The sequence below is a fragment of the Chiloscyllium plagiosum genome, chromosome 9 (genome assembly GCF_004010195.1).
Source record: "Chiloscyllium plagiosum isolate BGI_BamShark_2017 chromosome 9, ASM401019v2, whole genome shotgun sequence".
Lineage (NCBI taxonomy): Eukaryota > Metazoa > Chordata > Chondrichthyes > Orectolobiformes > Hemiscylliidae > Chiloscyllium > Chiloscyllium plagiosum.
Genome location: NC_057718.1, coordinates 13,519,497 through 13,534,964, shown reverse-complemented (window position 1 = coordinate 13,534,964; position 15,468 = coordinate 13,519,497). Strand labels below are relative to the sequence as shown.

The following is a 15,468-nucleotide window of genomic DNA, read 5'->3' as shown; positions in this document are numbered from 1 at the left end:
CACGCTGATTGGTTGTGTGGACTCCACGCACAGACAAAAGAGGCCTGCACAGCAATAGGAAAATCTCAAGGTAATGTAGACTATCAGACAGTAACATGTTTGAGAAATACATTAAGAAAATATTGCGCAGATATTTCATAATAGGGCAAAATTCAGATTGGTATCACATTTGAATGGTAAGTATTTCATAAAACATTACAGCATTCTATCTTTTTAAATTCATTTTAATTATCTTTAAAAGGAAGTTTGCATTCTTTTCATGCTGAGTACATGTAGCAGTAATACCTCATTGGCACTTAACTGTGTCAAATGATATTCAAGACATGTAACAACTCTAAAGTATTGGAGTATCAGAGGTGTTGTCGTTCAGATGAGTTGTTACACAGCTGCCCTCATCATTCTCTTCCGGTGGATGTTAGATTGCAGGGCACTTTCCAAAGAAGAGCAAGAGAGTTCTTTTGATTCAAAAACCGAATACTGCAGAAGCTGGAAGTCTGAAATTAAAACACAAAATGCTGGACATAGCCAACAAGTCAGGCAGCACCTGTGTGTGAAACAGGGTTAACATTTTAGGCCGATGACAGTAACCACTCTTGATTGTGTTATGACCCCAGCTAATATTAAGCACATCTGATCCCAAAATGAAACCTGGCTTAATAGAAATTTAAGTTTTATTTTTGCTATTTGTCAGTCACTGAACATATTCACAAGAGGATGCCAATATACTTTCAATAAAATAACAGAGGTTTCTTACCAAAAAAACTTATAATAATCAGGAGCTATTTGGAATAGCTATTGCATGTATCCAAAATATAAGGATTGAACCCTTTTGCTGCCTACAACAATTTTATAGACTCTTAAACCTCAGTGTAAGGTCACCTTGTATCTACCTTAAAGCTACTTGTTCAATTAGCACAACTGTAATCTGTTTGTTTTTGGCAAAGTCCTGCATTCAGTCAGTGCCACGTTCCATAGTTCATGTCTCTTCCTCAGCCTTAAAGAAGCAACTAACTCAGCTCACTTCTCGTATGAAGTCATCTCTTTATCAGACTTCTGTTCTTGGAACATTTCTTTTGCCAACTTTGAAGCCACTCAGGACTTGTGTTCAGTCCTGATGCTTTAGAGACTGCAAATATAACAGCACTTCTGCTATACACCTTTAGTCTGTCTGACTGAAACCTGTAAAGTACCCAGCTTCTTCTGGGCTTGTCTATCTTAGAGTTATTGGACTTCTGTCACTAGTAAACAGCAGTATTGTTTTTAATCTTCTGCCCTTTTTTTCTTCATGAACTGGACTATTCATCTCCAGGGTTTAACAACCTCATTAAACTATATGTAAGCAAAGAAATTTCTAGACATTGTGGAACTGCCTGCAGAACTTAAAAATGAAGCTAAAATTCTCTTCCCCTTTTTTAAAAATATAGAAATACACATTCGACTTAAAGCTATACATTGTTCTTCCACTTTGGAACTCATTTTCTAATAGTAAGATATCATGAAACATCTTCATAGTGGGCTATGAAGCATTTTGGAACATGTACGGGTCATAAAAGACTTCATAAAAGTTCATTTTTATCTTTCCTTTTCAGATAACAAACAAATTGCTTGAAATATCACAAACTAAAACTGGAGTCTTCAATGTGTTGATCACTCACTGTTGCCAAACATGGCTGCCCGCTGTTTCTCCTGCTGACGGTTTTCAAGAAGATTATTTCATAAGTGCTGAAAACCACATAGGTCTTTTTTTAGAGGCTTGTCTGTTTGGACCTGTTTTTAGGAAGGATCAGAGGTAAAATCAAGTTTTTTCTTAGAAATAAAAGTTACTGTGTCTTCACATTAAAGTTGAGACTAATCTCAGGCTTTTACCACTTTACAAAATTTGTACTTGCAGATAGCTTTTGGAAATCTGAAAAGTTAGAAGTCTAATATATATGTAATTAAAAGTATTATCAATTGTGAATCAAAAAAAAAATATTGTATGCTTTCACAAATTGGCTGTTTGTGCCTTCAGTAAATTTAAGGTGGATTTTCAAAGAATCTATTCTATCTCTTTTCATCTAGACTCATTCAAGATGTACATACCCATGTAGAATTACTGGGCGATGAATCTGCGGCCAATACAGACACTGAATGGTAAGTAAATAACTGGTTTCTGGGTTAGTTATAGAATGAACAGAGTTGATTTGGAGGAAAGCAGAGAAAACGATTCATGGCCTTGGAAATGCTCACAAAGCATGGTCCATTCATGAAACAAGGTTCACTTGTTATCTCTGGAAACAATTAGCCTACAATCACTAATAGAGGTAAAAACAATGACTGCAGATGCTGGAAACTAGATTCTGGATCAGTGGTGCTGGAAGAGCACAGCAATTCAGGCAGCATCCGAGGACAGGCACTAATATAACTGCACAGAATGGCAGGTGAAGAAGGGTGATACTTTTATGATCTCTCTGGTTTTTTATTTTGATATTCTCACAACAAAGCATTTATGCAGTTTTCAGTCAATCTCAACACATTTTGCTTTTATATGTGAATATATATTGTTTATCTTTAGCTATGTCCATGCATTCTTAGTTATTTTCATTACACTCTCCATAAATCTTGAATTTGCTTGTTTTTAATCTATGACTTACATGACTTGATTGTTTGCATTTGGCTGTTTCTCAATAGTGATTTTGCTTCAATTCTCTTTTCACAACCCACCAACAGGAACTACTTATTATATTGCTTGCTTGTTATAAAAAAAAAAGTCAAATATTCAGAGCATTAGAGTCTCTTATAATATCCCCCATGATTGTCCTTATCCTGCAAATACACAGGCTGGACTGTTGAGGCTGATGTTCTTGCATACTTGACATTAGAAGTACAGAGGAACCTCGATTATCCAAAGGACACGGGTGGGGAGTATTTCGATCGGTTAGTGGAATTTCAGATAATTGAATGCCAGATAACATAGTTTAGCCAAGCATTGGGACTTTGAGATCTTGCCGGATAATCCGAAATTCGGATAATCGAATGTTGGATAATTGAGGTTCCTCTGTATACTGCCTGACAATCCTTGGGCCCCTCTATTTGTAACTCTTTTAGTTGCTCCTTATTCAAATTTCCTGTTTTCTGTCCATTGCAAGGTAGATAACCTACTGTTGCAATTAGATTTACTTTTTTTTATTAGATCCAAGGCACATCACAAAATGATTATATCCAATGTGGATAGTACAATGTGAGGCTAAACTTAGAATTAGGTGTATTGTCACGTGTCATCAAGTTACAGAAGAATAGGAGTACACTGCAAAGTGTATCATGTCACCAATATGGTGCGGACTTGGGTGCAAAGTACCTAGGTACAAATTTTAGGTTCTAAAAAAAAAAGAAAATGAAGAAAAAGATTACCATACATTACAGATATATGTAGTGTATGTATAAGTTAGGAAGATAAGAAATGTAGCTAAAAAGGTAGACATTACAGTTTTTCTATAAGGGCTTTCACATCGTCTGCCCGGGCTCCATCGGTTCACGACCAGTAGCCATCTTCGCTCAGGCCACTGGCTGCCCATCCTCTACTCCAGGCTGCTAGGTCTCCAGGGACTATGTTACAGTGACATCTTAAATTTAATACTGCTTAGAAGACTTAAATGAACTTTTCCACTAAACTTTTCAGGTTTTGTACATATAACTAAAACGATTTCTTTAAAAGTGGCTGTTGAAAATTCATTATGGACATTGCTCAGAAATATTGTTTAAAAAAAATCTCCAGTCACACAATTAGTGTGAACTGCTTACTTCACCTTACACTTTGGGGCTCTTTTTGAACAGAGGCTTGCTTGGAGGAGTTTTTCTTTAATTCATTTGGAGCGAAACAAAGTCAGATATTGCTGGAAAACTCAGCAGGTTTTTTTTTAAGAGTCATAAAATAATGGAGATGTACAGCATGGAAACAGACGCTTTGGTCCAACTCGTCCATGCCGACTAGATATCCCAACCTAATCTAGTCCCACCTGCCAGCACGTGGCCGACATCCCTCTAAACCCTTCCTATTCATATATCCATCCAGATGCCTTTTAAATGTTGCAATTGTACCAGCCTCCACCACATCCTCTGGCAGCTCATTCCATACACGTACCACCCTCTGCGTGAAAAAGTTGCCCCTTAGGTCCCTTTTATATCTTTCCCTTCTCACACGAAACCTATGCCCTCTAGTTCTGGACTTCTCCACTCCAGGGAAGAGACTTTGTCTATTTACCCTATCCCTGCCCCTCATGATTTTATAAACCTCCATAAAGTCACCCCTCAGTCCCCGACACTCCAGGGAAAACAACCCCTATTCAACCTCTCCCTAAAGCTCAAATCCTCCAACCCTGGCAACAACCTTGTAAATCTTTTCTGAACCTTTTCAAGTTCCACAACATTCTTCTGATAGGAAGGAGACCAGAATTGCATGCAATATTCCAACAGTGGCCTCCCAACTCCTGTACTCAATACTCTGACCAATAAAGGAAAGCATACCAAACACCGCCTTCACTATCCTATCTACCTGTCACTCTACTTTTGTTTTGATAATATAAAGTTATATTTGTATTTAACAAAACTGGTTGATGTTTTGTTTAAACCTGATCTGGATAAAGTATTTAAATGTCATCTGAGTAACTGAAAAATATTTTTTATTAATTGTAGTTGCCTGTGGGTTAGAAAGACTAAAGCAATTGTGCACTCCTCTGGCCTCAGCCATAACTACCAATGCTGCTAAAAGATAAACTGATTAGGAGAGCATTGGAAAAGAAAGCAAATCAATTCTTCTCGATAAATGAGCATAAAGCCTTTGAGCTTGAGGCAGTTATGGAAGGGAGTGTTGCGGTTACAGCTGAAGGGGAAAACAGGCTCAAATGAAAGATTGAGAAGGAGTTAGTTCTTTAATGATGAAGGATTGGGAAGGCATTGTCTGTTTGGGAAGGATGTGCTGACATTTTGGATTGAATCTCAACAGGAAGTTTGCAGGATTATTCTTTTTTTACAGCCTAATTCTTTAGGGACTGGACACAATACAATATTTTTTTAAAACACACATGATGTGCTTCTAGTTTGAAAGAGCCAAGTCTCCTGCTAATCAGATTACAGTTATGACAATTTTGTCATTCTGATTGGAAGGAATAAGTCATGTCCTTAACATTGATTGTTTAGCTTGGTAGACAGAGACATTGCTTCAGCACATGATAGGCTTTGATTGTTCTGATCACTAGTAAGGGTGACGCTGCTTCAAATTCATTTTTTAAAATACTTCGAAATCACAAGGCGAAAGCAGTCTCATTTTTACATGAACTATCTACCATCTATTAGAGTCTGGACATATTTTCTTAATGCTTGCATAGTTTGTTTAAATGAGGTAGATCCCATCATGTTTGCATAGGATGATTTATAATTAGCTTTATTGTTATATACTCACACAAGTACAGTAAAAAGCTTACATGTCATAACTTAGGGCGTCATCTTAGGTACAGAGATACCAAGGTACAGATTCTTAAGAACAAATTCTTAGGGGGGAAAAAAAAGCATTTGAAAAATTAAGAAATAAAAAATCCAGCAGTACTGCTCATAGGAATAAACTAGAAAAGTAAAGAAATAAAAGTTCAGAATAACTGTCCCTCCAACTCCTAGTCCGCGCCGGGCTTTGACTCCAAACCACACCAGGGTCTCCTAGAGACTGAGAGATCGCTCTGGAATTATTTCTTACTCTGTTGGTGAAAAGCATATACCTTGCATCAAGGAGATTGTGCCCACCCCTGAACTTTAATCAAATTTTAATTATTACTGAAACATCATGTTCACACAATGATATTGCAGTACAGCAAAAAAAAATTTGTTTTAATATGCCAGAAAAGACTGAAATGCATATGACCACCATAACTTCTGTCAAGTGCCTCATGAAAGTGGTTTGTCTTTCATGGTTGTAAATATGATTAAGGATAAGTGGTTGTAAGCCATATCAGAGTGCTTAATGTGAAGTTTAACTGATTTTGTTACTTACCAATAAATGTGTATTTCCTGAATTGTTGAGGAAGTTTCATTTGGGGAGCAACCGATTGCTGTGTTTGATGTTGATAAAGAGAACGTCAATGAATTTTAAAATTTAGATTGTTATCACAGACAAGTAACTATAATGTGCCCACATGGTTGGTAGTTGGATTTTCCAACTTTGATATTTTAGCTTTTTAAAAACATAAATTGATTAAAATCTAAATCATATCCTATTTTTTCTGAGGTTTGGTCGGTTTCCTTGCAATCCTTTTGAGAAAAATTTTCGAGTCAAGAGTTTTCACAACACAGAAAAATACCCTTAGCCCATTGTGTTTGTGTCAGTCATCCAGCATCTTTCTATTGTAATCCCAGTTTCCTGCAGTCAGCCTGTAGCTGTGGTGGTTCAAGTGTTCCTGCTGTCACCATCTATTTTAGTTGCAATTCTTTTCCCCAAATCTCTTCTAAACACCTCTGCTCCTTCCCATAACATGTTGCATTTTGGTTGTTAACCCCTCTACTAATGGAAAAGGTTTCTCCATATCTATCTTCTCGGTGCCCCTCTTAACTTTGTCTATTTCAATCATGTCCCCCCTCGGCATTCCCTGCTATGAGGAAAGCAGCCCCAACCTATCAAGTTTCTCTTCATGGCTGAAGTGCTCCAGCCCAGGCAATATCATATTAAATCTTTGAACTCTGTCTGGTGTAATCTGGAGCAATTTTTAGTAACTGCTGTTGTTTTCCTTAAAACATGTCCTTTAACAAAGCAAATGTCTGAAAAGAGGCACAAATCAATGGTTTTGTAGTCAATTATTAGCACGAATGCATTGGATGACAGAGCCGCAGTCACATATGAATCTTCTTGCATCCTTTATGACTGCTGGGTTACAATAACATTTGCAGACACCTGAGAACTAATCATCTACTAGGATGAACACTAGGCCTAGATGATACTTGTCCTGGGGAGGTCACATGGAAATAAGTAAAGAACAGATTGAAAAGTAAACATTTTCAGACCAATATCTAATTATTATTCTCCTTAAGATTGGAACCAGATTATTGAAACAGTAACATTCTTGTGAACCAAAACTTGGATAGTATTTAACTTATTGAAATAGGTGTTTGTTTTTGCTGACTTACTACCTTGCAGGGGAAACAGAGATGATCAATCAGTGCGGATTTGGGCCATTAACTTCCTCTGTCATTTAAATGGATCGAATTCACTGCACAGGAAATTCATGGAGAATGTTTTCAGTAAACTCCTTGAAAAGGTAATTATTTATCTTTTGATATCTTCCTTGGGCAACATTTGCACACACTGGTTTTTCTGCTGAATATGGCCGATAATTTCTGATACTTTGATGATTAAAGCCAGAATGTGGTTTAGCATGACAGCAGAAATGACCACAAGACCATGTAGTACTGCCTGTTAATTGCTGGTTAGACACAGTCCAGGCATATACTTTTATAGCCTGTTTCAGTTCTACTCTCTCACCAGAAATCAAAACAAAACTGATTACTTATTCCCCATATAATATATATAATTGTTTAATCAACCTACTCAGACATGTTTGGAGCAGGTAGGACTTGAACCCAGACCTTCTGGCACAGAGAGTGACCACTGTGCCATGCGACTTATTTAAAGGAGTAACAAATCCTCCATTTTAGATATTTTTAATCAACCTGTTCAGACATGTTGTGATACATCTCTGGAGGAAGTGGGGCTTGAAACCAGGCTTCCTGGTTCTGAGGTAGGATGTTACTGTTGCACTACATGATCCCAATAATGGTAGCAGTCTTCCAATGTGTGGGGTGTTAGTGAGAACGTAAATAAAAGCAAAACACAATACAGGACAGGAATAGGCCTTTTAGCCCACCAAGAGTGGGCCAACACGAGGCCTTTCTAAACTAAAATCTTTTACAAGGTCCTTATCCCTCTATTCTCTGCCTATTCATATATTTGTCAAGATCAAAGGTAGAAGATATAGGGTGGTGGTGGAGTGTTTTTCAGACTGGAGGCCTGTGACCAGTGGAGTGCTACAAGGATTGGTGCTGGGTCCACTACTTTTCGTCATTTATTTAAATGATTTGGACGTGAACATAAGAGATATAGTTAGTAAGTTTGCAGATGACACCAAAATTGGAGGTGTAGTGGACAGCGAAGAAGGTTACCTCAAATTACAATGGGGCCAATGGGCTGAGGTGTGGTAGATGGAGTTTAATTTAGATAAATGCGAGGTGCTCCATTTAGGAAAGGTAAATCAGGGCAGCACTTATACACATAATGGTAAGGTCCGAGGGAGTGTTGCCTAACAAAGAGACCTTGGAGTGCAGGTTCATAGCTCCTTGAAAGTCGAGTCGCAGGTGGATGTGATAGTGAAGAAGGCATTTAGTATGCTTTCCTTTATTGGTCAGAGTACTGAGTGAAGGAGTTGGGAGGTCATGTTGCGGCTGTACAGGACATTGGTTGGGCCGCTTTTGGAATATTGCATGCAATTCTGGTCTCCTTCCTATCAGAAAGATGTTGTGAAACTTGGAGTTCAGAGGAGATTTGCAGGGATGTTGTCAGGGTTGGAGGATTTGAGCTATTGGGAAAAGTTGAATAGGCTGGGGCTGTTTTCCCTGGAGCATTGGAGGCTGAGGGATAACCTTATAGAGGTTTATAAAATCATGTGGGGCATGGATAGGGTAAGTAGACAAGGTAGAGGGCATACATTTAGGGTGAGAGGGGAAAGATATAAAAGAGACCTAAAGGGCAACCTTTTCACGCAGAGGGTGGTATGTGTATGGAATGAGCTACCAGAGGAAATGGTGGAGGCTGGTACAATTGCAACATTTAAAAGACATCTAGGTGGGTGTATGAATAGGAAGGGTTTGGAGGGATATGGGCCTGGTGCTGGCAGGTGGGACTAGATAGGGGTGGGATATCTGGTCGGCATGGACGAGTTGGACCGAAGAGTCTGTTTCCGTACTGTACGTCTCTGTGACTCAATGCCTTTTAAGCATTGCGATTGTATCCGCCTCCACAACCATCTGTGTCAGTTCATTTCAGGCACCTTGTGTGAAAAAGGACTTGCTGCTCCAATCTCCTTTTAACTCATCCTCTTTTACCTTAAACCTGTTTCCCCTAGCAATTGACATTTATACCATGGGAATAAATGGGAATAATCCAACTATGCATTCTATTCATACTTCTCATAATTTTGTAAACTTCTACCAGGTCACCCCTATCCTTCGACATTCAAGTGAAAACAAACCACGTTTGTCCATATCTTTCCACATAACTTATACCCTCCATAGAGGCCAATCCCCTCCCCCTCGAACATGATCCAAAACAGTGTACATGTTTGAGAGGGAATGGCTACAAGGAACTTCTGCACTGTGTGTCCAAGCTAACTCTTATTCCTGGTGATTGCCCAACTGTTCCCTCTGTGTAGCCCATATTGGTGCTATCCATTAACATTCTCAGCCTCATGGATGCTCCATAGTGAGTCTATGCGCAACTCTAGGTGTCTCTATTTGGCAAATCAGAAGCATATATAGTCACCATGGACCCTGGAAGTGCTCCAAATTTCCCACATATTGTAGGAGGCCAAGTTCTTCTGCCATTTCAAACCTTATTAACTAAATTAATCTTATCAACTACAGAGAGTAATCCAGGAAGTGATCATACAACCTAACCAATATTAGCTTAGAGGAACAGAGGGATTTTGGGTAATTATTCAGAGAGCCCTGAAATCGGCAGTGCACAGGAATAGGATAGTTAAGAAGGCATATGAGATGCTTGTTTTCATCAGTCTTGGTGTAAGAGCAAGAAGGTAATGTTGGTGTTGTATAGAGCATTGGTTAGGCAGCAGCTGGAGTACTGTGTGCAAGTCTGCCCCCCTCTGTACAGGAAGGATGTGATAGCACTAGAGGGGACACAGAGAAGGTGCACTAGAATGTTGCCTGGGATGGAGAAATTGATCTATAAGGAGAGACTCAATAGGCTTGGATTTTTTCTTTCGAGCAGAAAAGACTGAGGAGTGATATGATTGAGGTGTATAATATTGAGGGGTATGGACAAAGTAAATACACAGGAGCTGTTCCTCTTGGTGAGGGGTCAACCAAAGAAGGCATAGTTTTAGGGTAAAGGGTAGGAGATGCAGAGGGGATTCGGGAAAAGTTTTCACTCAGCAGGTTGTGGGAATCTAGAATGCATTACCTGCAAAGGTAGTGGAGGCTGAAAACCTTTATAACCTTTAAAAAGTATTTGGATGAGCACTTCAGATATCATAAAATTCAAGGATATGGGATAAGTGTAGGAAATTAGTACACCTTTAGTGGGCGGCACGGTGGCACAGTGGTTAGCACTGCTGCCTCACAGTGCCAGAGACCCGGGTTCAATTCCCGCCTCAGGCGACTGACTGTGTGGAGTTTGCACGTTCTCCCCGTGTCTGCGTGGGTTTCCTCCTGGTGCTCCGGTTTCCTCCCACCGTCCAAAGATGTGCAGGTAAGGTGAATTGGCCATGCTAAATTGCCCGTAGTGTTAGGTAAGGGGTAAATGTAGGGGTATGGGTGGGTTGCGCTTCGGCGGGTCGGTGTGGACTTGTTGGGCCGAAGGGCCTGTTTCCACACTGTAATGTAATCTAATCTAATCTAATCTTATGTTAGTGCAGACTCAATGGGCTGAAGAGCATTTTCTGCATTGTATGAATGTGCTAATCACCAAACTTGGGTGTTCCTAGTAGACCACAACTACAAAAAGGAAGTTTTTTTATCCCTCTTCAGGCACGACCCATTCAGTCTGCAAACCTGGTTCCTGAGTAGCAAAGCGTGTGTTACTTTAGACCATAAGACATAGGAATGGAAGTAAGGCTATTCAGCCCGTTGAGTCCACTCTGCCATTTAATCATGGCTGATGGGCATTTCAACTCCATTTACCTGCACTCTCCCCGTAGCTGTTAACTCCTTGCGAGATCAAGAATTTATCAATCTCTACCTTGAAGACATTTAACGTCCAGGCCTCCACTGCGTTCCACTCCACTCCACTTTGAGTCATGAAGTCATCTCTCGAGCTCTGCCCCTAGATTCAGCTCCACGCCGCCACTGTGTTCATTCTCAGGTTCACTCTCCTTCCCTCTGTTGCTGCTGCTGACATTGCTCAGACAGACCAGTAAATGTTATAGCATGTTTTTGATCCCATTGACCTCTGCATTATGGACCCTGTATATTCCTACTATGCCACTCTTGTCCACAAACTTACTTTTATGCTCATTACTGTCAGAGGTTGGGATAGACTTTCTCAATGGTAACACACAGTGGTTGATGTTTTTTTTTGATGAAAATATATTAACATGTGGTTACTTAGTTTGGCCATCAATTCTCACAAATCCATCATTTCCTTTCTCCAGCTTAAACTGTTAATACCTAAAATATAATTCATTAAAAACCTGTTTTAAAAAGTCAAACTGTACAGTCAAGCTTACCCACTGACTTATAGTTGTCTCTAAACAGGTATAAGTTTTTTTTTAAAGATCACAGTCACTCCTACGAGCCTTCGTGAATTTGGCCAGAATTGAATTTCAGATCATTTAGGACATGGATTGTGGTTGAAATAACTCTATGAAGCCAGGCATCCCATCACCAAGTCACCCTTTATTTACACATGCATAGTATAGGACACTGACAGAGCCAGCTCCCTCGAGTGAGCAGAATCCCTGACACTCCTGTTGATATCCGTCAGCCAGGGCTCCCTGATTGTGGCTGTTAACCTGATCCAATAAGGGAACTCGCATTCTATGAGCTTCACCTGGCTGACATCATTCCAGTCATGACAGTGGTTATTTTATTTTATGCTATCTTGATAGCTATACTGTATAGAGGGAATGTCTTCAGATTCTAATGCATTCTGTTTCAAGCTTTACTTAAGTAACTGCATACAAAAGGGAATTCTAAAAAAAATTTGTTTGAAGTACTATTACAATGAATCATTTTTGAAAGAGCAACAACTTGTAAAAATGAGAAAATCTGATTACATAAAATTCTTTCTTCTGTCAACATTAGAAAGTACATGAGTTGGAAAACGAATTAACAAGTTTGGATTTTGAAGCCAACTAATTATTTGTCTTTTGCTGTAAGTTTTTTTTGACACTTGAGGCAAAGATTCCAATAGAAAATATGGTAAATGTGAGTGTATAACTACAAAGTAAGAGGGAGTACATTACATGAAATCTCCATAAGTGTTGCCATGTTGCATAAGTGTAAGGTCTGGATTGTATATTTGAGTCAGCCTGTGTAACTGCGGCCCATCAGGTGATAAAAGGTGAAGAAAGATGACCATGACACAACATGATGAACTGCTGCAATCCAGACAACAAATGTGACAAAGTCGGATTGGTTAAGGGGATATAATGAAGACTTAGTGCAATTGGTTATGCTAATGCAACGGGGATAGGGCGTGGCATTTAGAAAAGCATAAACAATAGAATAATCTCGCCGCTTGGGAGCAATCAGGGATAACTTCTCTGGTGGTCACAGCTTCTGTTTGCAAATAAAGGCATCTCATCTTGAGGAATTCTCTGTGACTCCTAATCATTCTTAAAAAGTGCGGTTACACCTCCAGTCCGCACAATTGGGTAGACACAGGCCCAGAAATGGCACTGCATACCCTTTGCAATATGCCAGATAGCGTGGCATTCGTAGTTCATGCTGATAGTGTGCCTCTCGTCATTTTGGCAAAGCCGAAAGTGATCGAGGGTTTGCAGTTGAAATGAGTGTTGTGACCTTTGCACAGGCAAATAAGGTACTGTTGCAAAGAGTTTGCATGTAAACCCATGACTGCAGCGCAATCCTCCACACTATAGCAAGAAATTTAAGACTTTAACAAAGGGATGGAGAACTATAATTATGAAGAAATGTTGTTTTGTTTCCTTAGAGATGCAGATTTCCAGCAATATAATAGAAAATCTTTTGTAAGTCTATAAATGTGTAACAGAATTGAGAGGCAGAATGCTCCCATTGATTGAGGACCGTCGAATGAGGAGCCATGCTCAAATATGAGAGATTTAGAGTAGCAAGAAAAGCTACTTTTTCCAGAATTGTGATGTTAATGTCCGTGATTGATTATTGAGATGGAAACAACAGCAATACTCAAGATTAGGTTGAAGAGGTGTAGAAATGATGTGGGAATACAGGAATGTGATTAGTTGCTTTGAACTGTTTGCGCTTGGGAAAGATAAATCTCAGTTAGACTAAACAGTCTGCTTGTATATTGTAACTTCTAATATTTGTGGGAACTCTGAAAAACAAATGGAGAAAGAAAGCTGGAAAATATTATTATCTGTAATTGATAACACAAGAAATCAACGGTTAAGATATATTTTGGCAAATTGTTCACCTTTGCTGATCCTCAAATTCCAGTTGAATGGATGGTAGTAGTATTTGTATATATTTTAGGTACTAAATATTTAAGTCTTTGCAGATGTGCAGTCTCATATAGGTTGTGTATTATTAGAACTTGCAGTCTGAGTGAGATTTGATTAGACGGGGTTCTCCAGTTGAAAGTCTAGTTACCTAAAATGCCTCTTGGGTGTAGGATTTATTTTTGTCAAGGACATTTGATTACTGTTTAGCAACTATTTTTCACAAGATGGTGTTATGTATCTTTTTTGGATATGACTCCACAATCCCTAACCTCCTGCTCCTCAGCATCTGACACATACTTTCCCTACTCACAGGATGAAGAGCTGAGGAACACCAAAGGCCGATACTATGTGAACTCCATGTTGCATCGACTAAAGAACAGAATTTGGCAGACACTACTTGTTTTACTACCACAAATGGACCAGGTAGGAACATTCTGAGGAAGGGTCACCAGAATCGAAACGTTAATTCTGATTTCTCTTCACAGATGCTGCCAGACCTGCTGAACTTTTCCAGCAATCTTTTTTTTTCACTTCAGGTATAAACATTATGAGCTGGTGCCTATAATTTATGTTCATTAGGACACAAAAGCTAATTATTTGTGAAGTAATTTTAATCTTTTCAAATGTTACTCTCTGAAAACAGCAATCCTTGTGATTTCGCTAAAAGCCTATTTTTCACTACGAGAAACAAGCACTTTTTGGTCCCTTGTTTGTTGATTTCTTTTTCTAGTAGTTCTGATTGCTGTAGAGGTACCACACAGGTAATTGTGCAGTGTTTGCATTTTGAAATAAACTAATTGTAATGCCTACTAAGTACCTTCTCAAAAGATTATTTGACCTAGTTTAAAAATTCAACCCAAAATTAATTTGCTGGATTCGCCCATGGCATCTTTTGAACAGACTTATTCTCTGAAGCATTGCTCCTTTAAGAACTGTGTGTGCTAATGCACTAAGGACCAAGCTGATGTTGCATGACCAGTAGCTACGAGGAAACCAAGCAGCAGCATGTTGGACTAAGAATGTGTATATAACTTGCAATTACAAAGCAACTTATCAGTTGGTGTATGGGGTTTGCCTGATTGCTATTTTCAAGTAAATTGAACCTATGCTGCTTACCAATCCATTCTAGGAGTTATGATTCTGTCTTAAGGAACACAGCATTTCCATACAGTATTGCGATCAGTGGTGATTTTTCTTTTACAAAGAATAATTGCAGCAATGTGAACTTGAACACAGAAAGAGGCCTGAGGAAGGGTTTGAAGTAGCATTTACCTGGACCCCATGATTTAAAATAAAAAAAATGTTCAAATGGCACTGACTAGAAAGTAAATTTATGATTTGTGAGGTGGTCAGAATAGTGGCCCTATGGACAGAGATTCGCTTCTGAGTTGGGTGTGGAAGTTGACAGGACCTGAACACTTGAGCCATAGCTGAAAACAGTACAGGATAGAATTTGTGAAAAAAAAGCAAAAGAAGCACCACAGCTGTGTTGCTGAACCTCCACATGGAGTAGACTTAGTGTTGTTGCTATAAATTCCTCCAAATCCCAGCAGTTTGCAAAAATAGGGAACACAAAAGATGTCCACCAAATTCCCGCGCATGAATTGGAAGGCCACAGATACCTGAGCTGAATTTAGTCTTTTAAACAAAGACTAGAACTTCGAATTTTAAGTTTAGCCATTGTAGAACTGGATAACCAGCCATCAAACAAAAATTTCGGAGAGGAGGGTTTGCAGAAAATATTGCCTCTTAGATGCATGTGCACAGCTGCTCTGATATTCTGTTCACACTGAACACAACATCACCTTCTGTTTTCAAAAGTAGCTATCATACCCAAGCTGTGAAAAAATTAGAAGGATTGTTGGTCGCAGAGAATCAATATTTCAGGCCTGTTTGGAAAGGATCATAAGATACTGCTAAGATATGGGAGTGGAGTAGTTCTGTGTAAAAATGAACTTCAGAATTTCTCTTGAACAGCTGATGTCTTAGAAACAACTGCAGCAACAATCAGCTGACTAGTTCATGCCATGAGAAGGGCAAGTACTGTAACTTCTCA

General features: G+C 39.1%; 1 protein-coding gene across 4 annotated transcripts in view; it reads left to right on the top strand.

The window, feature by feature from the left end:
• The window catches only part of tarbp1 (TAR (HIV-1) RNA binding protein 1), a 176,091-nt gene that overhangs the window by 90,698 nt on the left and 69,925 nt on the right, over positions 1–15,468 (top strand). For all 4 annotated transcript variants that reach the window (XM_043695407.1, XM_043695409.1, XM_043695410.1 and 1 more), the window contains exons 18-21: positions 1,590–1,789; positions 2,062–2,133; positions 7,157–7,277; positions 13,725–13,835. In XM_043695407.1, coding sequence (XP_043551342.1) covers positions 1,590–1,789; positions 2,062–2,133; positions 7,157–7,277; positions 13,725–13,835 — 504 coding nt within the window. The remainder of the gene's footprint in view (positions 1–1,589; positions 1,790–2,061; positions 2,134–7,156; positions 7,278–13,724; positions 13,836–15,468) is intronic.